This window comes from Peromyscus eremicus, chromosome 7, assembly GCF_949786415.1.
Source record: "Peromyscus eremicus chromosome 7, PerEre_H2_v1, whole genome shotgun sequence".
NCBI classification, from domain to species: domain Eukaryota; kingdom Metazoa; phylum Chordata; class Mammalia; order Rodentia; family Cricetidae; genus Peromyscus; species Peromyscus eremicus.
The window spans coordinates 97,863,639-97,887,495 of record NC_081422.1 but is presented as its reverse complement, the minus strand read 5'-3'; the positions used below and the strand labels follow the sequence as shown (position 1 = coordinate 97,887,495).

The 23,857-nt window shown below is 43.5% G+C and overlaps 1 protein-coding gene across 1 annotated transcript in view; it reads left to right on the top strand.

Annotated features, from left to right (window-relative positions):
- Positions 1-23,857, top strand: part of Tmem108 (transmembrane protein 108) — a 166,693-nt gene that overhangs the window by 21,713 nt on the left and 121,123 nt on the right. The window contains exon 2 of the mRNA XM_059268483.1: positions 12,844-12,929. Coding sequence (XP_059124466.1) covers positions 12,890-12,929 — 40 coding nt within the window. The 5' untranslated portion in view covers positions 12,844-12,889. The remainder of the gene's footprint in view (positions 1-12,843; positions 12,930-23,857) is intronic.

Genomic DNA, 23,857 nt, shown 5'->3' with positions numbered 1-23,857 from the left:
CACCAGCTCTTCAGTGTGTGTTATGCCTGTTCTACAGGTAGGGGTCCCAAGGCTCCAGAAGGGTTAACATGTTTTCTAATTTGTTGTAATTACCAATAATAATTAGCAGTATTAGTTGTCTAACACAGTTAGCAGAGGAGAGATAGCTGGGTTGTTTGTTTGAATACAGGGCCCTGTGTATGCTACCTAAGCTGCCTGTGACTAAGCTATACTACCCTCCTTCTCAGTCCTGTTTTGTTTTCATGTTGAGACAGGGTCTCACTGTGTCAATCAGGTAGATGGACCTGGAGTTTGCTAACTAGCCCCACCAGCCTCGAACTTAGAATCTTCCTCTCTCAGCCTCTGGAGTGCTGTGATTACAGGCTGGAGGCACCGTGTGCAGCTGTCTAGTGATTTTTGGTAAGATATTCTCTCCTCCGGATAAACTGGCAGTTCGTTGAGAGCCAAGGGGAACCTCTCCTTTGCTTCTGTTCACACCTCCAGGTCCTGCTCCAAACACAGCACTGTTACATTACAGCACTCGGGGTTTTCAGAGACTGACCTCCTGGCTGCCTCCCGCACACACTGTCACCTTCCACCTGACCTCCTTGCAGTCGCCTGTGGGCCATGGCAAGGAAGGGGGTGCTGCGGGTGCAGCCCCTGATGTTATTCCCAGCTCACCTCAGCTAGCTTCCCTCATGCAGGCTGCGAGAAAAAAAGCACTCCACTGTCACAGCAAGTGATTCTGGTGGCTTCTGTGCCTTGCCAGGCTCTCATCTGTGTGGCTCCCCCCACACACACACACACACACCCCCCGCGCCTCTGCTGTCTCCCTGTTCGTCATCACTTTACTGTTCCAAACACCTGGCGAAGCATGGCGCAGGAACGTTGAGAGAGAGGTTAATCAAAGTCAGAGGAGGGTGAGAAATCACTTCGGCACAACGGCACACAGTGCTCCAAATGGGGGCTGGCTGCGGGAGAGACAGCGGATCTAAATATTTAAGAAACACTGACGCACTCCTTCTCTGTGTTGAATGTGACTTGCAAATGTGGCTTCATTCGTCATCCCACCTCCTCTCTGAAAACTGCCACTTGCAGGAGAGGGAGAGTGGGCTGGCCTCACTGTGCCTGAGGACTGTTAGAAGCCGAGGCAGGAATCCTAGTCTTCAACACAGTGGTCCCTGACGAGGTCCCCTTGGTATTTGGGGGGAGTTCAATTTCCTGTGTTCTGAGGTTCAGTTCTCACTTTTAAACCTGACTAATCCTGAGAGCTTTTTCAAATTGCCCTATCCCAGAACCCAGGTATTAGAATTCCCGCGAGAAGGACTAGGAATCTATTTTTAAAATCGATTCTGGGACTGTGGAGGTAACTCGGACAGTAGAGTGCAGGCTGTGCAAATGATGACGGAACTGGATCCCCAGGAGCCATGTGAAACAGTTGGACGTGATGGAATGTGCTTGTAATCCCAGCACCAGAGAGTCAGAGGGACCCTGGAATCTGCTGGCTGGCCAACCTGGTCGACAGGGCAAGCTCCAGACCAGTGAGATAGCATATCTCCAAAAACAAGGTTGACCCATCCAGAGGAATGCCACCCAAGGCTACCTCTGCTTCCAACACACACAGACACAGACACAGACACAGACACAGACACACACACACACACACACACACACACACACACACACACACACAGAGAGAGACAGAGAGAGACAGAGAGAGACAGAGAGAGACAGAAAGAGACAGAGAGAGACAGAGAGAGAGACAGAGAGAGAGAGACAGAGACTGGTCACCTTTGGGAGACTATCTTGATGGTCAGTTAGTTTGGAAAACCATTAGTCTAAATACCTCTGAATGTTTTGTTCTAACCCAGTCGCCAGAGCAAGGTCGAATCATCACCATCTTCATTTAAAGCTATTTAAGATCTTCATAGTTCAGATCAAAGTTACTGCTTTCTGCAGGCTTTCTGGAGCAAGGCATGGAAATGAGACTCATCAGAAACCCTTGACATGTTTTGATTCTGAACTCTGTGGTGAGATTAGATGTCACTCTCAATGTGGGTCTAACCTGAACTAACTCTATGCTCTGCAGGTAAAGGAAGTTTACATTGGCCCACACCGCTGTTGCCCACAATGATGATGTTGTTGTTTCTCATAGTTTTGATTCCAGCTGTACATCCCATAGTCTATGTCTCCTGTGGAATGACGTGATATAAATTATGTATTCTGAAATATTAAACCAGAATCACAAATTAAAGCTATGCTATCTGGAGAATTAAAGAAGCCTTTCTGAGCATTCAAGTGGAATTAGAGAAGCTAAGGAAGAGAACAGAAGGGTTTGAAGTTGTTGCCCAAAAATAAAGTTGACTGAGGAGGACTGTGCTATTGTAAATGATTTCACATACTAAAATCCACTGTGTGACCCATGGGTTTCTGTATTCTCTCCACATATAAACGTTCTGTTGAATGTTTTGCCTATTCTTTACAGCCTTGCCACCCTTTGGCTGTGAAAACATCAGTGTACTTTTCTGGGACAAATGCCTACTGCCCAGAGGAAGCATACACATTTGTAGGTCCCCAAATTCAATTTCTGGAGATATTTTTCAGGTGCCATAAAAGGAAAAAGAAAGATGACTGAGTTTACTATGGCTAAGAAATAATCTTTCATAAGCACTGCGGTCTAAATGACAGCGCATACTCAGTTGGTAGTTGGCAGCTTTACAGTATTACTTAATTCACTGACCTCAATATCCCGTCTTGAATATCAAAACCGTAAAAAAGGAAGCGTGATATGCATTCTTGGCCTCACACAAGCTCCATCCTGTCTCCTGAAATGAGACAAATGGTCCTAACACACTTGCATGCCAGAAGAGGGGGGGGGGGGGTCTGTATCATTCTAGAAAACTTCACATGTTGGTACTGTGTGTGTATTGCACACAGCGGGGGGGGGGGGGGATGCATATGTTCCTGTGTGTGCATGTGTACATGTAAGTGCATATGCATGAGCATGAGAGTGGAAGCTGGAGGTCAGCATCATGGTCCTCACATGTGACTCTGTCACCCAGTGCTGGGTTTTGTAGACACACGTCACTGCTCCCCTCTATCATATCTGGCTGCTAAGGATTCTAGTTTGGGTCCTCACTGTTGTACACAAGCACTCCAGTGCCTGAGCTCTCTCCCCAGGCCACTGTGGAACTCTTTTTCACCCTTGCTGACCTTGCCAACTCTGTGAGGAGCCCAGGGTACATGCTTCCCTGTCTCCAACAGAGCTTGAAGTCCTTGGTTCCCTTTTATAGGCTTTTCCTTAGCAGGAGATGGATGGTTTGGTGCATCTTGGTGGCCTGACATCCACTTCTTTTAGAGAGGGAAGAATATGGGGGATGAGGGAAAGGGCTCTATTTAAGTTCTCTTCCCTTAGAGTGCCTGGCCCAGGATGACTGAGGAAATGCCCCACATCTCCCCCATGTTGCCTGATCCCAGACAGTACTCCTCATTTTACTAGGGTGTACCCCTGTGGTGTCTGCAGCGGGAGACCCTGTATAAGCCAGAAATCACAGGGTCTGTCTTCATTTGGTTGGTAGACTGGGCCCACATGAATTTAACTGCCAACATTGTTCAGAAGGTAGACCTTTGTCTAAATGTCTGAACTTCAACTTCTCTTTGAAATTTAGAGAGTTTTTGAAATGTTACATTTAAGAAGAAAGTTGTGTATTGCTGTTAAGCCTTGGCTGGCACTATTCTTGCCTCCCGGTCTACCGTGAGATCTCTGTTGCCTGTAAGTTCCTGTAAGTGACAGAGTGGCAGCCAATGTAGTTGTGCTCTTGTGACTGACTGTAGGTTTGGAGGAATATGAAATGTTTCTTATATAAAAGTACAAAATATTGAACATAGGAGAGCTACATATTTCAAGGGAAAAAATGATGCCCATTTTTTTATGGAAGTATAGGATTCCCTGTGTTTAATGTGTGAAGAGGCTGACTAGGAAGATTTGACTAAAAATACCATTGTAATAGCCATAAGCATTCATTCACGACTTATGCTAAGTCTGAGAAACCTTCATCTCTGCCTTCCTGGAGTAATTCTTTGCTCATGCTAAGGCTCTCAGGCTCTCGGGTAGTTTGCAGAATACCCTGTTCTGTTTCTCTAGTTCCCCCGTCCTCACATAACCCAGAGCAGCCCTGCTTTACTGTTACCTCATTACCTCGTAGGGAAGGGAGAGACCCAATGCTCTCGGCACAGTTGGTGCTTCACTCCGTCTGATTTCCTGAGCCCTCTGCTGTGAGTGGCAGCCCCGTTTAAAGATGAGGAAATTGAAGCCCAGAGAAGTAACTCTCTCAAGGTCACCCAGCAATGTCAATTAAGTGGCAGGTGTCCCTCCCTGAGTGTCTCCAAGACAGTCTTGCTTCTGGTGCTTTATGTGAAATGCCTGGCAGAAACAACTTAGGGGGGATTTACTTTGGCACAGGGCATTGGTTCTCAACCTTCCTAATGCTACAACCCTTTCTTTAATACAGTTCCTCATGCTGTAGTGACTCCCCTCAACCATAAAATTATTTTTGTCTCTACTCCCTAACTGTAATTTTGCTACTGTTATGAATCGTAATGTAAATATCTGTGTTTTCTGATGGTCTTTATGGGGTTGTGAGTCACAGGTTGAGAACTGCTGGCTTAGGGATTCAGCTAATTCCAGACAGGAAAAGGAGGCAGCATGGCTCTGTCTGTGGCCCTGAGAGTATGAGGCAGAAGCTGTTCACACTGAGTGGACCAAACCATAAAGAGAGTGGCTGAAGTTAAGGACCCGGCTGTAACCTTCGAAGACCTGGCTATAACCTTCAAAGGCCCACACACTGACACTTCACTTCTGCCAGCTAGACCATACCTCCTAAAGGCTGCAGCAATAGCCTTGGAGGACAGTGCCACCAACTGGTGACCAGTCATTCAAACCCCAAGCCTGTGGGGGACATCGTAGATTCCAACCGTCACACTGTCTAATGACCTTTTTCTTAGAAATCAGTGACAGAGGATGTTGGTGTTTGTGGAGAAAATATACACACTTCTGTTTATACAGGCAGAAATAAACGGCTCTAGTTGTCTTCTAACCTTCATTTGTAGGCAGCTGGCTCCAAGGGAGATGCACCATTCTCTTCCATTTTGGGGTGAAATCAGCCCCCTCTTTCTCCACACAATTTTGGTCACTTTCTGCGATAGTTGTTGGGCTTTGACAAGTTAATAATTATTTTTTCATTTTAATTTTACCTTTTGTGTGTGTGTTACCTGCATGTACATCTGTGGAACACTTGCTTGCAGTGTCTATGGAGGCCAGAGGAGGGTGTCTGAGCTCCTAGAAATGGAGTTACAGATGACTGTGAGCTGCCATATGGGTGCTGGGAATCAACGCCTCCCCTGCCACCAGGTCCTCTGGAAGAGCAGCTAGTGCTCTTAACCACTGACCTGTCTCTGCAGCCTGACAGGTTGGTAATCCTATTACAGAAATTACAGCTAGTCATCCATTTCTTTGGATCCTTTATAAAGAGAACACAGATGTAAATTTTAAATAAGATCAACATCCACTGTATGCTCCTGAGAATAGGTTATAAATCCAGTTAAATAGGACACTGGATTTGACAAGAGGCATTGGAGGGGAATGGCCCCAGTGCCTCCAGCTCACTTCTGATTCAGAAGCAGAATGAAGAGGCGGGTGATGAGCTCTGACCTGGTCAGTCATACCTGGCATTCTGCTGTTTGGTGACAGTTGACAGCTCACATTGAGCCCTTGCCAAAGCTTAGTGAGCAGGCCTTGGGGCAGTGACTTTGTATGTGTTGTCTAAATCTCTGCAGCAAGCATACCTGGAACCATGTTTATCCTTTGTATGAAGAGGAAATCCAAGCATTTGCCCAGGCCCTCACCTGCAGACAGAGAGATAGGCCCTTTTCTGGCTCCTCAGGTCCAAGTTATTAGACCCTTCTGTCCGCTCTCCCCACCCATGAGGAACTAGGTTCAAAGGAAGGTTTATCTATCCCTTCATTGTCTTCTCTGAGCTTGGTCATGTCTCTTACCAGCTCCATCAGATCTGCCTTCTCCTACAGAGCCATTACTCTTGTTTAGCCCAGACTCCCCAGCTAGCCCAACCATTATCATTTTTTGTTTTGGAAAATATTTTGAAGTTCAACTGAAATACAGTCAGTTGTCATTATCCACAGCAATTATATTCTGTAAAATAACCGTGAACATTGAATTAGTGACTATGGAATCATTTGTCATAATGGAAACACAGCAAGAGGTTCCCAATAGCCTCTCCCATTCTTTGGTCGTATGATTATTACATAGCCTTATTTTATGTGCGTTTCTGTTTAAAGACATCTTATTTCATACACATTCATTAATGTTAAACTCAGAGATACCAGCACTGTAGCATGAGCCTGAACAGAGCCTATGTGGTTTATATGCTTTCTCTGCCAGGCATATCCCAGCCCCCCTGGAGCTTAGGAACACTAGAAGGGATGTCAGCACCGTTCTTGGGAGCCTTTCGAATAGGAAAGTCAGCAAAACTCACAGTACAAGATAATACATGGAAAGGACACGTGTGTGGTGTGAGAACAGAAACAAGTTTGGATGTTGTCCTGTCCATCTACACTGTGCATTAGTTGACTAAATTACCTGCAAGTCAGAAAGCCCACACAGGGGATGGAAGCTCGTGGGTGGGTATTTCAGATGGAATTCTTTGCTTGGTTTCTGTTCTCTTATTGTTAGCACTGTTTCTAAGTAGAAGGGTTACTATTGCTCATCTGATGGAGAAATAAGTAATTACAACTTTTCTAAATTATTTGATCGGTTCTACTTTTGTTTCAGTGAATTCTGATCAAATCCAACTTCTCTCGTCTGACTTCTTCCCCACTCACCATAATCTTTTATAATCATTGTTATACACTCAGGTCATCTCTTTTAGCTCTCAAAGTACATGTAGTATTCTCCTGAGTCTAACTTATTTCATTTAGCATGGTGCTCTCTAGTTTTATCCACTTGATGATAATGACAGAATTTCATTCTTCTCTATGATTAACACTCCATTGTTCCTGTAAGCAAAATGAAGTGTATTTTCTCTATGCATTCATGTGTTGATGGGTACCTAGGATGATTCTGCATCGTTAGATAGGATGTGCAAGTATGTCTTTAGTATTCTGATTTCATATAACTAGCTGAATCACATAGTAGGTCTATTTTAGTTTTTTTTTTTTTCAGAAACCACCACATCATATTCTCTAACTGTATTTATTAATTTACATTCCTACCAGAAGTGTGTTAGTTCCTTTTTTCCCACACCCTCACCAGCATTTGTTACTTATTGTTTTTTTTAAAATATATTATCCATTCTAATTGCGCTAGACAGTATCTCATTGTAGTTTTGATTTGTATTTTCCTGATGGCTATACTTTTCATATACTTCTTGGCCATTCATAGTTCTTCTTTGTAGACCAGGCTGGCCTTGAACTCAGAGATGCACCTGCTGCTGCCTCCCAAGTGCTGGGTTTAAAGGCATGCTCCATCATGCCTGGCTAAGATTTTATTTCTAGTTATGTAGCTGTGATCCTTTAGCTCTGCTGGATGGTAACTGTGAGGAGGCAAAGAGAAGCTCCTTAGTCTTTGACAGCATTTAAGTCCTCAGTATTTGATGTGACATGGCAGCAGCAGTAGCAGCAGGGGGGGCCTCTAGTGTTCCAGCACTCATAGATGCTGAGATACCAGAACTCTTCTCCCAGTGAGTGTATAGCTCTTTGCAGGGGGATTGCGGGGTCTAGAAAGTCAAGATTCCACAATCTTTGGTAGTGACTATCATTGCAGTGTCTGGGTTTAAATATCAGGATAACCCAACCATAGACAATGGTTTGCAGAACCTTCCAGACCTAACGTGCTGGGATTCCCTGGGTCTTGACAGCAGCCAGTGGTATAGGTCTCAGACTTAGGTGCCCCAAACTGTTGGCAATTGAGGATTGATGGCTTTCTGGAACTCTTAGTTAACAGAGTCTGCAGTTTCTCTTCTCAGGTTCTTTATGGCATCCTAGCATTTGACCTGAGATCTTTGACCTTCACTCTTTGCCCCTTTTACCTTCTCTTTTCATGCACTTCCCCTCATCTTCCTGCCCTTGTTCCAATGTCTCTTGTTGTTATAGCTACTTCTAAGTCTGCTGCCGCTGTTACAGCGGCTCCTCTGAAGAACGCACCCTGTGCCTCCACCTCTTCTGGGATTATGAAAAACACTCGACACTCTCCAGCTACTTGGCATTTGTACCTCACCCTGATGGCCCACTCTCCACGGGCCAGCTCTTCTATGGCTGTCAAAGGTCTACTTACTGCCTGAGCCAGGAGGCGAATGGTTCTAGTGTTTACTGATTCCAAGGGTCTGAAACTGTATACCTCCTGACTTTGTCTGCAGGGACAGTCCTAGAACTGGAATAGTCAAAGTAGATTAACTTTCTTTGACTATGACTTTTTGACCGTTAAAGCCCTCTGATTTCTTAGGAGTTCACTCCAGAAACTAATCATTATCCTTAAAGCTTTTAAATTATGCCCAAGGAACCATGCTGATATAGTTAATATTTCCTACTACATGGTTAAAAAGTAGCTTCAGGGACTGGTGATATGACTCAGATGGTAAAGGTACTTACTGTGATTAGGTCTGGTGACCTGAGTTCCATTCCCTTGGATCCACATGGTCCTGTGACCTCCATACATGTGGCTGCACCACTAGAAGCCACACACAGACACAGACACACAGACACAGACACACACACACACACACACACACAGACACACACACACACACACACACACACAGACACACACACACACACATACACACACACTAAATAAAATGTGATTTAATAAATCAGCTTTTGATAGAATCTAACTGTGACTCTCCATCCATTCAAAGTAACACAACTGACCCAAGAGACTCAGCTTAGAAGCCATCATTAGTACAGCAAGTGACTTCAGATTGGTCACAAAATGAATATACAGAAGCCAACCATTTCCATGTCAAAGTAATTAGAGAATAAAATAGTAAGAGGAAATCCATCACATTGGCAAAAGCTACATGTAAAATGCCTACAAATCTACTTGAAAAGACAATAGAATGTAAATGAAGAAAAACCATTGTGAAACTCCATCAAAGGACTTAAAGATGAATTTTGAATAAATAGTATGCCAGATGGTGTCTGTTGTTGGGATAACCCTGTGTAACTCAGATGGTCCCAAATCTCTAAGATTTGCCGGCTCAATCGTTTCTTTGATAGCTCACTAATTGCTTTATTCCTTATATTGGGGACCATCGCTTGCTTCTTCAAAAACCCCTAAGCATTGCTAGAGATGACTAACGGGGCTTATGTTCCTCTTGATCAAAGTTAACCACAATTATTTTCTGTTCTCTTGTTTCTTGATCATCTACATATTCACTTACTCCGTATTTACCAGATGTTTATTGAGTGCTTACCATGTCCTAAGTACTCCATAGATGCCCACTACCCTTTGCTTATGGCTGCTGCCAGGGGGTGGCTTCCAGCAGTTGCCCTTCTCTCAGAATGTGATCTTTTGTCTCACACTGTCCCCCCTGTGAAGCCCTAGCAGCAGTTGGTTATTTTATGCCACGTTTATCCTAGGATGCTCTTCCTGGAGGAGCACTGTGGGAGAAGGAATGTAGCTAGAGCCTGTGAGTAAAGGTAGTGTAAAACAAGAAGCAGGGGAAAGCTAAAGTTCACGGGCATCCCCTGAGGGCCGTTTCTCATTCCATCCTTTATCTTTCGGCCTCACCTGCCAGCATATTTTGGAATTGCCTCTTCCTATTTTTTTTTTTTTTTTTTTTTTTTTACTTTCTCCTGTTTATCACATCAGCCTTTGCTGTTTCTGGACCCCCTCTGTAACCCATCTTTCCAACACTAATATTTAGAAGCTTAAATATCTTTATTTTTAACTAAAGGCAATTTAATGATCTATGTCTCTCCTTCTTACTCTTAGGGGTTTATGGTTGTTTTTTGCCTAACTAAGGACGTCATTAAGGTGTTGTGGTCCTGAAAAGAGAATTTCTCACCCTTTGGAAGACATTCTGATATCTACAGTGCAGATTTTAAAATATTTTTCTTTCTCCTTACTGCATTGGGATTTTGAAGATACCAAGTCTTTTCTAAGCAAATAAAAGAGATAGATCTCCAACTAAAATCCCCATATTTTTCTTTAATATCGCCTTTATCTTTAATCTCCTTAAAGTTAATTACATTGAAATCATTTAAACACCAGTAAGACAAATCTCAAAAAGAATGATAATAGAAAAGTAATAGTGTACTAATGGTTTAATACAAACACCACTCCAATGGTAGAATGAGAAAACAGACATTGAAAGTGTCACAAAGCCGAGAAACTCACCTAAGACTAGAAAAGCATTTAGAAAATAATGACTGCAATATGAAATACCAAGAGAAAAACAGGGAGAAATACTTTTTGTAACAAGAGACCAACAAAGGTCTTTCTAACCATGGGGAAATGAGCAGCATGCTTAATAAACTTGTTCTTTAAATACAGGATATCCCACACAGGAGTAAAGCTCAAAAGCACTATGCTATGTAAAAGGAGCCAGATGCAGATGCCATGTACTGTATGATTAGATTTATACAAACCAGAATAGGCAAATCTAAAGGGACAGCCAGTAGATTAGTGGTCATCAGACAAATGACTAACAAAAAGTAGTGTATACAGTGATGAAATGTTCTGGAATAGGTAGTAATGGTGGCCAAGCAGCTTTTAAACATGTTATTGCTTGAGAATTTCATGTATGCATATAATGTGGTGTGGTCAAACCTGTTCCCATCTCCCTCTACTGTAATCTCTCCCATATCCCACTACCACTTTTTTCTCCCCCAAGGAGTGTACACATTTTTAACTTACTTAGTCCACGTAGTACTGCCAATATCTACATGTATGTAAGGCCATCCACTGGAGCATGGCCAACCTATCAGGGGTTGAGTCCCTGAAGAAAACTGGCTCCCCTTTCCCCCAGTCATCAGTTGCTAGGGTGGGACTTAGTGAGCCTTTCCTCATAAGTGCTACTCTTTGAGCTGGCTTGATCTTGTGCGGGTCTTGTGCATGCTGTCACTGCCACTGTGGGTGCATGTGGATGACAGCCTCGTGACATCTTGAAAACACTGTTTTGTGTCAGTCTCCCATTATCTCTGTTTCTTAGGATCTCTCTGCCCGCATCTTCCACAATGATCCCTGAGCTTTGCAGATAGTGTGATATAGATTTCCCATTTAAGACTGAGCACTCCACAATCTTTTATTCTCTACACATGGATCAGCTATGAGTCTCTATCAGTCACTACCTACTGCCAACAGAAGCTCTCTGATAGCATTCACCATCTAATTGTGAACATTAAAGGCAGAGTTTTATGATATATCAATTATATCTCAATTTTTAAAAGATATCAAGGCAAGTTAGTTCTACTTGGGGTGTTATAAGAAAATGAAAACCTGACATGCCGGTAGATGATGAAAAGAATGATCAAAAAATATAAATTCTAACTTTTTAAAATAAATGACTACTAAGCACATAATACAAATTAAAGCAATGAGATGTAATATTTATTTACCTGGAAGCATGAGAAGAAATTCTAAGTTGCCATTCTTCGGTAGAATGTAGTCTACATGGTTATTCTATGATTCTGGTTCTGAAAAGAAAATTTATAGTTTCTCCAAAGCCTTATACTGTTTCCTTGCATTTTCATTTCTAGGAACTTCTCTTAAATAAATATTTGCTACTTAAATAGCAGATATCAAAGTCTTGTTGACATAGTAGCATGCTTCTGCTACTGGGGAGAAAAGTCAGAGTAAAAAGTATATAAAATACAACAGACATATGAAGTGCATATGCAAAGTCCAGAGAGATGCCCTCCAAAGTCTGAGTGATTGCCTCATATTGGCAGGATAATATAATTTGTGCTTTCTTGGTTATTCTTATCTATATTTTCAGCTAACTACGTTTTCCAAATACTCCATAGTAGTATCCTTTATAATAATAAATTATTTCTATTTTTTTAACCTTTAAATGTTATTTATTTTATTATTTTCATTTACTTGAAAGAAGGTCATGGCTAGCCTTGAACTCTTCCCTCCTCCTGCTTCTGTCTTCTGGGTGCCAGAATTACAGGTGTGTGCCACAGTGCCCAGCTAACAAATTCATTTTGTACCCTGCATTTTCAACTGTTAGAAAGATTTCTGGTTCTTACTTTGGTTTAGTGAACCCCTCAGCAGGAACAAGATTAGAAAAGACAAAAATATTTGTTCTTCTCTTAGGACGAGACCAGTGGTTCTCAACCTTCCTAATGCTGTGACCCTTTAACACAGTTCCTCATGTTGTGGTGACCCCCAACCATAAAATTATTTTACTTGCTACTTCATAACTGTAGTTTTGCTACTGTTATGAGTCATAATGTAAATATCTGTGTTTTCTGATGGTCATAGGCAACCCCTGTAAAATGATTGTTTGACACCCCGGCCAAGGGGTTGCGACCCATGGGTTGAGAATCACCAGACTAGAGTGTCATGAGATCTATAAAAATCCTTCAAAGCCAGATTCTCACTCTCTGCCCATAGGGGTTGTCTTGGGTGAGGGGTGGGCGGGAGGTGGTGCTATATGGTTTGGGGGTTTGGTCAAAGGGTCAATGGTAATTGTATAACATAGAACATTATAAATTACACTGTTTTTAAGATTTTTCTATTTCAAATACAGCTATGTATGTACTGCCATTCTCACATTCAAATGGAATTCTTCTAATTAGGAATTTATGTCCTTGATGTAACAATTTCTTCTCCCATTTTCCTAGACAGAATCATGAATAAACTGGAGGATAAGCAGGACCAGATGATACCATGAAGAGAAGTTTACAGGCCCTCTATTGCCAACTGTTAAGTAAGTTCATGCCACATTTATTCTTTATCTGGAATATGCCAAGGTTATCACTTTCTGAGCTCCAGGATCTTTGTGGAGGAAGACGAGAGTTGGGTCATTTTTCCTTTGCTTCATCAAGATAAGCCACCAAGCGTAAAGTTGCTCTTATGTCTTAGGCATCCATCATACTGTAGACCCCATTATAATTCTAGTATGACTTAAGTATCATCAGTTCAAAATGCACATCAAAAACATGTTCTTTGTTTCATGGTACAATGTAAGGTGTTGCTGTATTATCTTGTGTTGATTCTTCATGGGAAAGAACTGGTAGATTGTATTTTCTGGATTTTTGTCACATGGAACCTGATAGGCTTCGGGGACCATACAGCCTTTGGCTTGGAATGTGATGCATAATTATGTGTGATTCTCATAAAGTGAGTGGGATAAATGTGGTTTCTTGGTTTTGTGGTAGAATAAGGAGTATGACTTTCTGTGTGCTGCTCATGTGCTTTTGAGTTGTACCACAAAGAACCATGAATGATGGTACTTGGGATGGGAATAGCTACTGAGTTGAATGTAAAACCCAGTACAGCCCATGCTTTTGATCCTCTGGACAACTCACTTGGTACAACAGACACTAGCCACTCTTGAGTCAGAGCAAAGCCACTGAGTTGGAAACCTTGTGGATGGAGCTCATTGTGTCTGTCGAGCCTGGTGGGGAGGCAGATGGAAGACAGGTCTTTCCTAAACCAAGCAGTGCCTGACTTTTGCTGAGAGAATAAAATGAATCAAATGAAAAACGATTGAGATGCAAATCACTAGGCAGTCAGCCTGCAGAATTTCTGACCCAGGTTAGATTGTTGTAGCGTGTGCAAAGCTCTTTATCTACACAAAGATTGGGGCCAAGTGTTTTAATTGGCTCATTTCTTCTGCTGAATTCTAATCCCAGAAACTCATAAGGCTAGTTCGGCCTGCTGGAAAGTCGCCAGACTGTATGGGGACCCTCTTTTGTTCTTTCTCTTGTGTGTTCTATGGGACCATAGTGGTGTTGTTTTCTCTCTCTCTCTCTCTCTCTCTCTCTCTCTCTCTCTCTCTCTCTCTCTCTCTCTCTCTCTCTCTCTCTCTGATAAGCTTATTTGTTAGAGGGGGGCTCTACAGATTGAAGAGGCTATGCCATAAAGAAACGAGGAAGTCTACCTTGATGGGGAAGGACCTGTGAAGGACAATAGTCACCCCACACATACACACATGTGCTACATCTCAAAGAAGGAAAGGTAGGCTTCGCTGCAGGAGAATTGGGGCACTGCAAAACGGCACAGCAGATTCGAGAGGTAGAAAACGTTTGAGGAACCACCTGTGCTGATTGTACGTCCCACATCTGCATATTACTTAAAGCCATGCATTATCTGAAAGGCGCTGGATAAATTATTCTGCCATTCAGAGTTTGAACTAATGCTGCACAGTGATCATTCTTCTAAACTCTAAACTGAGCACTCTGAAAGCTGGAGGGGTCAGACATCACCTGGACAGCTACAGGCTCCAGTTTGCAGAGATGCTGAGAGACTCATATAGCACTAATGAGGCAGCTCTTTGGTAGTTAGGGGGTAGGTTATAACCATCACTAAACCTCCCCGATTATTGACATGCATAATAACTCATATGTGCTATTGGTATTCAGTTGTTAAGTGTGGTAGTTTGAATGTAATTGGCTCCTATAATAATATAAGGAGTGGAGGCTTTGTTGGAGTAGGTATGGCCTTGTTGGAGGAACCGTGTCACTATGGGGGCGGGCTTTGAGGTTTCCTATGCTCACAGTACTGCCCAGTGTCTCAGTTGACTTCCTGTTGCCTGCCAGATGTAGGACTCTCAGCTACTCCTCCAGCACCACTCCTGGCTTTTGAGTGGGTTCTGGGGATCCAAACTCAGGTCCTCATGCATCCATAACAAGCACCTCTTCCTCAGTGTACTCCAGTCTAGAGCTGGGATTGTAATGGGACTCCATACGAATTTAATTTTATGATCATTCTCCATAAAAATCTAAGATATCATTAATGTAAGAGGCACTGTTATTTCATGAACAACTAAGAAAAATATGTCATTTAAGCTTTTGCATGCTGTCAATTACACCTTGCACTGTAGAAACAGATGCATGGGTAACATACATAATTAGTAGCTGGATTGTGCCTAACTGGGTAATGTAGTTCTCAAGTTTTTGCCACTCAGTTCACCTATAGAACTAAGCCTCAGCAAAGCCATCTGTAGTTCAGGCTTCTACTTCAGGTGGGTCCTTTGAAAGCTGGGGAGAGATCAGAGGAACTAGGTCGTCACACACTGAAGTTGGCTCATGTAGTCTGTCTTCATGATTTGTTTCTCCTGACAAGTGAGCAGGAAATCTCCCCTAAGACTAAAAAGGGGAACTGATGTAAATTGTAACTGACATGGTGTTTAGGTCCAAACAACTATTGACTCTGAATCTTGCCTTTCAGATGTTACAGGCCATCATACAGCTACTGAGGGTCATTCCCGGGGTTGGGGTGATGGGAGCTTCACCCCTCATCCTTTGCAAAAGAATACCTTCCCTTGCCACCTACACTGCCTGGTCCCAGCCTTCATGGAGTGTGGCAGTGCTGGATTCTGGGTAGAGAATGAAAGAGTTCAAATCCTGGCCCTTCTAAATTATTGGAATCTATTTCCAAACAAAGCATAGCAATCTGAGCATGCTTCCATGGCTTAACAGCTGTTGAGCATCTCTCCCCCGACGCTTTGCCCACCCTGCAGCTGTGATAACTCTTGACCCTAATTAGTCACTGCTGTGGGAACATGTTAGAACTTGAGTTTCTGTTCGTTCCTTACTTCATGCTGAGTGTTTGTTTGTTTGCTTTTTTCAAATCAAAAATTGGAGGCTGGATATTTTCCCCTTCATGAAAAGATTTGCAAGCACTCTCTAGGGATAGGACAGGTCTCTGTATCTCTGAAGTCATTCACACACATTTGAGGTAGAAATGCTGTCAGATGTGACCTTAGGCATCTGCAGTCTTCAGAGGGCTCATATTGATTTAATGCCTTCCTATGGCTTTGAACACCTTTCATTATAGGATTACCTGGGAATGTCTGAAGGAAGTTGTGCTCGTGTTTAGGAACCCAGTTGGTTCATAAAAATCCCATTTTCTGTATGAAAGACCCTCTGTGAAGGAGAAAATGTAGGGTTTGGTTGTGATGGTTGTCCTCTGAGCTCTCCCCTGTCCTCTGACCAATTATGTAACTTCACAAAGTAATTCCTCAACTGTGGTGCCCGGATAAAGAGTATGATATCTACCTTGATATATACGCATGAGAGATAAATGAGAATGGCATAAAAATATTCCAGTGTTATGAAATGCCCCTCAAATATGAGCTGTTGCATTGTTAGAAATTAGTCATATTTAGTAAATAACATTTATTTGCTTAGCAATCCTATTTTAAAGAAAGGAGAGAAATAGTCTACATCACTCTGCCCAGATGCTAACTCAGATGGGTCCCCCTCACTCTACATAAAGGACATTAATTGAGTATCGTATATTATTATATTGTTATATATATATTGCCTTGTTTGACAGGATGTGTTAAAATTCTGGGTTTTTTTCTGAAAAAGAAGTTAAGCAGGGTTTGTTTTATTGTTGTTTTTCAATTAAAAAAGACATTTCCCAACCCATCAATTCTATATTCATTTGTAATTAATCTCAGAGTTTTCAGAGACATGAGTCACTGGCTTTACTAATGTGTGGTAGATTTTAGAAATTCTTCAGGGCAGAACTCAGGAAGCTTCCAAGCCCAAGACCCATTGCCTCTGCAGCCTCTCCATCCATACCCTCCCTCCCTCCGTCCCTCCCTCCCTCCCTCCTTCCTTCCCTCCCTGCCTGCCTCTTCCTGAGTCATTGCCATTGTCAGCCTTTGCCTTGTGGTTGCTCCTTGCTGTGGCAGTTTGCCAGCCTCTCCCCCACCCCGGGGGGCGGGGGGGGGGGTACTGGTCCTCTCAGGCTACCAGTATCCTGGCAGCGCCTCTCAGGTGAACTTGGCTCTACTCAAGCTGAACTGGAGCACTACCAGGAGCTGTGGCTTGGGGAGTTACCCAAATAGCGGACCAGAGTCATTTCCTGGGTAGCTGCTAGAGGACACCCTGCATTCCTCTTTGCAGTAGGAGGTAAATGAGAGGGAGGGCTGGGTGCTCTGAAGGGAAACACCACACAGATATGGTAATGACCAAGACTGCAGCTGCTCTCTTGAGGATCTCTGTGAGGCATGGCCAGCCCTCCACCCCGAGAGAAAGCCAGCTTTAGAGTAAGCCAGAGCGGCTAGAGCAGCTTTCCTGAATACACGACAAAGGAGAATTCTTGGGGAGAAAGGATGCTCGGATAAATAGCTCATCTCATTCATATGTTATGGCTGTTTTGACCATAAGAGTGTTAAATGATTGAACTAAAAAATAAAACACAGTAACTTGCTTAAATAGGCTAGCTATAGAAATTTCATCCAGAAAAAAATAATCCCATATTTTATTTGATCTGATACAGTCAGGATATTCACTTTTCTCATGACAAGTGTCATAGAGAACGATGTGAGTTCTGAGGGAGTCCTGTTGGGTCAGCTTATTTATAAAGGTCACCAGGAATAACCCATAGAGCCATGTAGGAGTGGGCCCAGGGATGGCAGGAAGCCCAGCAAGGGTGGAGCGTCTGTCTTCCAAGCTCTGCTTAAGAGACAGCTCACACTTTGGACTGTCTCCCTTACAGAGGCAAAGCTGAAGTCTACATTCCTGGGTATGTCAGTCATCAATTGAGTAAGACAAGGGCATGCCAGGCACTGTCCACTTAAGCTTGGTGACTCGCATGTTAAGGTGTATGTTGAACATTTGGGATGGTACCATAAACACTGGGCCATTCTTGCCTCTCCCCGCTCCCCTCCCATTTCTCTGAGTATAAATTTGGTAAGAGATCACGTCTCCCATTGCTGAGATCCTGATCTAGAGGAGTGGGGAAGGTTGATGATTAAGCAGACTGCTGTTGATGCATCAACTGCACCCCTTGGCCAAAGATGTGATTGAAATTGCTCCTGGACATAACACCCCTGCTTTATTAAATTGTAGCGATGAATATGACCGGGTATTTTATTCTCTTATTCCTTCCCATTTCTTTAGCAGTGCCATCACACAGATGAGAAGAAACTCTTTTTGGTTGATGGTGTTAGGGACTGAACACAGGACCTTGCATAAGCCCAGCAAGCATTCTGCCTCAGAGCTATATACTTATCATTATTAGCCATTATTATCTTTATTATTATTTGTAGGGCTGGGGGTTGAAGCAGCCAGGTATTTGGAATCATCACCACTCTCAAAATCTAAATTTCTTCCCAGTCCATGGATACTTTATAAAGTTCTAGGGCCAGTGAGATGGCTCAGCAGGGCAAGGTGCTTGATGCCAAGCATGATGGCCTGCGTTCAGTCCCTGGGACACACATGGTAGAAGGAGAGAACAAACTCTCAAGAGTTGCCCTCTGACCTCCACATAATGACAGGATTACACACACACACACACACACACACACACACACACACACACACACACCCCAAATAGATGTAATCAAAATTTAAATCATGAACTTATGAAAACCAGAAAACTATAGATTTTTAAGGCAAGTTACAGTGTAACTATGAAGGAAGGAGGAAATAGCTGTGCACATGTTCCCATGAGAGAATCTGGATGGACATACATCCTTACGTATCCAAGAAGGAACCGAGAAGTTGCCTTCAGTGCTCCATGAGACTGCATTGATGGCTGCCGGGTCATTTACTTTTGGAAGGGAGCAAAGGACAGAAGAAGAAAATATTAAGAGATAGTTGCTAAATCTCGACAGACATTGGCCACAGTATGGCCATTTGCTGCCCTTTTCTTTCATCTTCTGGAAAGAGCTTTATTCTTTAGCTTGTGTGGAAATCATATATTCTCACAATCAGAAGGAAGACCTGTTAGTAGTGGCCACTCCATCAATGGATAAATAAGTAAAGATACTGGGGCCACACTGAGTGGATAAGCAACATGGCCAGGCCCCCAGCCTGCTGATGTGAGGGGAGAAGCTTAAGTGCCTCGGAGGCAAGGTGCATGCTGGGTATCCTTTCCCGCCGTCCCACCCCACCCCTGACTTATGCTCAGCTTCACTTCCTTTTACTAACGCTTTAGCGTGTTCTCTGCTCAGGGCTTTGGGGCCAGTCATTCATTCTGTCCTGGCATTCCTGTCCCCTGCAGTTCAGACCCTACCCCATAACCCAGCATGCCACATCCTAGTCTCTCTGTCATGTTTCCCTCAAGTTCTCTATGGCATGCAGTCACATGATGCTTCTCTTGACTGCACCTGTTTATCACTTCTGTGTTCCTTTGGACCGTCGGCTAAAGGCCAGCACAAGCTCCTTTCAGCCTGTAAGGATGCCTGGCCCTTGGGTGGTCCAACCTCTCCTGGTGACAGCGGCATTAGCAGTGAAACAAACTAGACAGAGGAGCAATGAGCAGACGGATGGATAGTCAGAGAGCTACCATCGTGATGTATGTCATGTGTATTCCCAGACGTGCAACACAAGCCACATGGCTCATTTAATATCCCCCTTCCCCCCCTCTGTAGCTACATTTGGAAAAAAAAAAAAAAAAAACTAAGTGAAAAGCAACGAGTGAAATCAATTCCAATATCGCATTCTATTTAGTACAGTGTGCTGTGTCCTTACATGGCTCTGGTCTCAGAACCCTGACTAGGGACAACAAGGGAATAAAGGAAGGACCAACACACGGACAGAGAAGCTGGGATTGGGTGGTCCAGGCTCTCTGATGGAGCTGCTGCAGCACCCAGGAAGCTCAGCATGTTCGTTCTGTGCAGTTGAATGGAGAAGTGGGGTTGTTCCTTAGAGCTGAAAGAAGCAGGATTGCATACAGATAACCAAGGGGATGGGGCTGTGATATACAGCTGAACAAGGAGGTAGGTTTAGCTTATCTTCATAGAAGCATTCCCTATAGAGGAGCAGTCTTCAGGCCTCAAACATCTAGAAGGAAAAGGTAAGAAAGGTATGGTGTACGTTTTCAGCACATACTGTCGGCATTTGCACTAGAACCAGAGGAAGGCCTTGCCATCCCTCTAAGTGCCCCTGGGGAAGGCTTTGCCACTCCCCTGGGGCTGAGACATCGGGGTCCTTGACAATGCTGTGTTCATGTCAAAGAACGCACGTTCACTCAGGACTTCGCTCAGTGCCTACACCAGTGCATCCAAAATATTATTTCCATATGAAGTCAGTACTAAACAGTGGTTAGTTATTCTACTTTCCCCTCATAGGCACATGCCAGTCCTTTGAAATCGCATGGACAGTTTTACAGCATGTCTTAATTTAAATACTAAATTTTTGTCAGAAGTATTTGGCATTTAGATGTCATAAAATTGATAGTTGCCCGAAGGGGGGGGCTGCTGGGGAGATGGCTCGGACAGTGAAATGCTTTGCCACTCAAGCTCAAGGACATTCTGTCCTGGCATCCCTGGGGAATGAAAGCCAGGTATGGCGACCCATATTATAATCCCAGGATTGGCAAGGTAGAGACAGGAAGATCCCCAGGGCTTACTGGTGGCCAGTCTAGGTGATTGGTGAGCTCAAAGTTCAGCAAGAAACCCTCTCCCAAAACATAAGATGAAGGGTGGTAGAAGACACCCAGGATCAACAGCTGACCTCCATGGGCACACACACACATACTCCCACATACTTGCATGCACACACACAAACATAATACATACATATGTTCATATATACAAGCACACATACAGGCACAAAATTGATAGTTGGAAAAGTAGGTTTTTAACTTTATTTTTTGTAACCAAATTAGTTATCAGTTTTAAATTTTAAATGAATTAAAATTGAGAGAGATTTAAAGATAGGCTCCTCTATTACACTCGCAACATTTTGGGTCTGTGTCAGATGCTTCAGATTGTTGCTTATGAAGGCCCCGCAGCTCCTACTGCCTTGTATCACTGTGTGAGGACAGAGTCCCTCATGGACAGAATCCCTGGGACTGTGTCTACAGTCTGTCAACTTCTTGGCTGACATGTGAAGTGAGAGAAATGAAGAGATCATTTTAAAACCTTGTGAGCTATATTATTTAATTCTGGTTTGTTCTGGAAAGAGCAAAGCCGGGGCCCTCAAAGGTCCATGGATCACAGTCCTCTGGAAACATCGCCCAAGGCATAGAAAAGAAAGGGACCCACAGAGAGCACAGGCCTATTCCAGAGGCTTCACACCCACATCATGGAGTCATAGGATGCTTCTCTGCAGGAAGGTGCATTTCTCAAGTCCCTGCAAGGGCCTGCCCTGAAGAGGTGCATTCTTAGGCCCCACCCCTTCGGGCAAAGCCTCTTCATGTCAGCCCCTCCTGATTTTCCTGCTACAAGCTCATTACACTAACAATTCCACAAAATATTGTTTCATGATATGTAAGTCCCTCAGGAGAATAACAAGGGTCAGAATTATGTTCTGAGTCATCGATGTCACAGGCTTCTGTCATGGCTCTAAGTTAATTACAAAATGACAGTTCTCCTCGGCTAAAGGCATTAGCAGACTAACTCTAATTGACATGTCCGGGACCACATGCCCAGATGTCCAGGGTGCCTGACAGACACAGAGCTGAAGCTTGACATGGCAGAAGTTACCAAGGGTTGAACCTTCCACAGAGAGAGCTCACAGGAGAGAGCTCTTTTCCAGTGGAACGAACTGTCAAGAATGGAATCCTTAGAAGAAAACACGACTTTAGAACCATCTCTAACTCCTGGGGAGACTTAGTCCCTTTCTGTTTTCATTATCTTTTAACACACTATTTTTTAAGACAGTTCTATGCAGTTCTGATCTCAAACTCAAGGTAGTTCTCCTGCCTCAGCCTCTTAGGTGCTAGGATTACAGGCATGTACCACCCAATACCTGGCTTCTTTTGGGAGAAGATGGGAGGGGGTGTCTTATGTAGACCAGTCTGACCTCAAACACAGATGAGACTGACCTTGGACTGTTCACGTTGCCTCTGCCTCCTGAGTGTTAACATTACACCATACCCAGCTTCAACACACTTCAATAGAGAACCTGTTCTGTGTTAGACATGAGCCCAGCGATGGGGAAGAGCTCAGTGACAAAGTGCTTCGCTGCCATGTGAGAGGTCCTGCGGTCAGACTTCCAGACATAGCCCTGACCTGAGAACGCCAAAGCTAGTGGAGAGAGGCTTCACAGAACTGTAGTACAAACACTCTCCATTGTTGTCAGAGTGCCTGCTAGATAGCTTCGTGGAAGACTCTAGGATTATAGATGCAAGGTATGCTTTCCACCCTCCAGAATCATGTAATTAAGTGGACAGGTACAAAATATGAAAACAAAAGATGCCACATTATGGGATGTGGTAAAAAGCCATAGATCAAGACTCTTCTCAAATGCACTTTAACTAGTGAAAAGGGCAACATATGAATCCACCTTCTGATTCTTCATATGTTTTCATTGGTTCCAAACTTGGGAAATGGCAAATATTATGCCCCAAAACTAACATTATAAGTGGCAGGAAAAGCTTTTTGTACTTACCAGGCTGTTTCCCATCCAATATACACCGACTCCTGACATCGCTGGTGATATATGTTACTTTATCACCATGTTACTTTTAAGGAAGTGCAAGCCAGGCATGGTGATACATGCAATTCCAGCACCAATCAGGTGGAGGCAGGGGAATCATGAGTTCAAGGTCATCCTCAGATACATATGGAGTTTGAGGCCAGCCTGGGTTATCTGAGACCTTGTGGCAGGAGATGGAAAGGCAAACCCAAAAAGCCAAGTGTCATGCCCAAGACAGCAGAATTAGGAGGAACTTAGATCTACAGTCTCTATCTTCCAGCCCAGAATCTTCCCACATCCCTTTCGCCCTCCCATAATTCCGAATCACAGCTCTCGCAACAGGAAGATTATACAACCCTCTTCCCACTCGGAAGAAAGCAGGGGCCATCCGAGTGGGTTTTTCTAACAGCTTTGGCAGCCCCAGCCAGTGAACTTGTCCACCCTTCCCTGGCAGTCTGCATTAGCTTGTCTCCGAAGCCTGGCAGTTAGTTCTTGTTGTCTGCACCCTCACCCCAGATCTGTCTGAAGTAAAAAGTAAGATTGACTCTGAAGTCAGACATTGGCTGGGCATATTTGGCAAAAAAAATTATTGCAACCTAAAGGCATTGGGCCATTTCTTTTGTAAGCTGGTGAATCTGTAGCTCAATTTTTTTCTTTTTGGTTGTTATTTTTTGGTTCACAGGCTCTGGTTGTGCCGTCCTTATGTCTATATTTTTAGAAATCCTAGATTATTATAGAAACTGTGAAAAAAAAGATGGGAAAAGAAATCTGGCTCCCAATGTAACATCCGCTTAATTATTTCTTAGATTAAATTTGCCTTCATCCAGCCCTCAGCAGAGGCTGCGCCTGCCCCTGCTGCTGAATGAAGCAGCTCTGGCCCTTGTGAGGTTGCCAAGGGAGCTCCGGGATGATGGGGAAGTTTCATGTCATTGCTGGTTCTTCTCATCCAGCTGATTCTGGGTACCTGTTGGGTGTGAGGAGGGAAGTCAGGAAAGGGCACACAGAAGGGTGGATAGCTGACGTTCAGTAAAATACTTCTCCCTTCCCCCCACCTGTAGCATGAATCTTAAAAGGTCTTATTAATAATAATAATAATAATAATAATAATAATAATAATAATAATAATAAACCTCAGGAGCCAGATATTGGGGTGAATGCTGAAAGGTCAGAGAAGCAAAACAGGCCACATCTAACCTCACCTCACCAACTTCTCACCTGATCTCGTTTCCTCAAACTGGAAGTCTTTGTATCCTCATCCGAATGGATCTCAGCTGAACTGCTGCTCAAAAGCCTAAAAGCTTAACCAGGC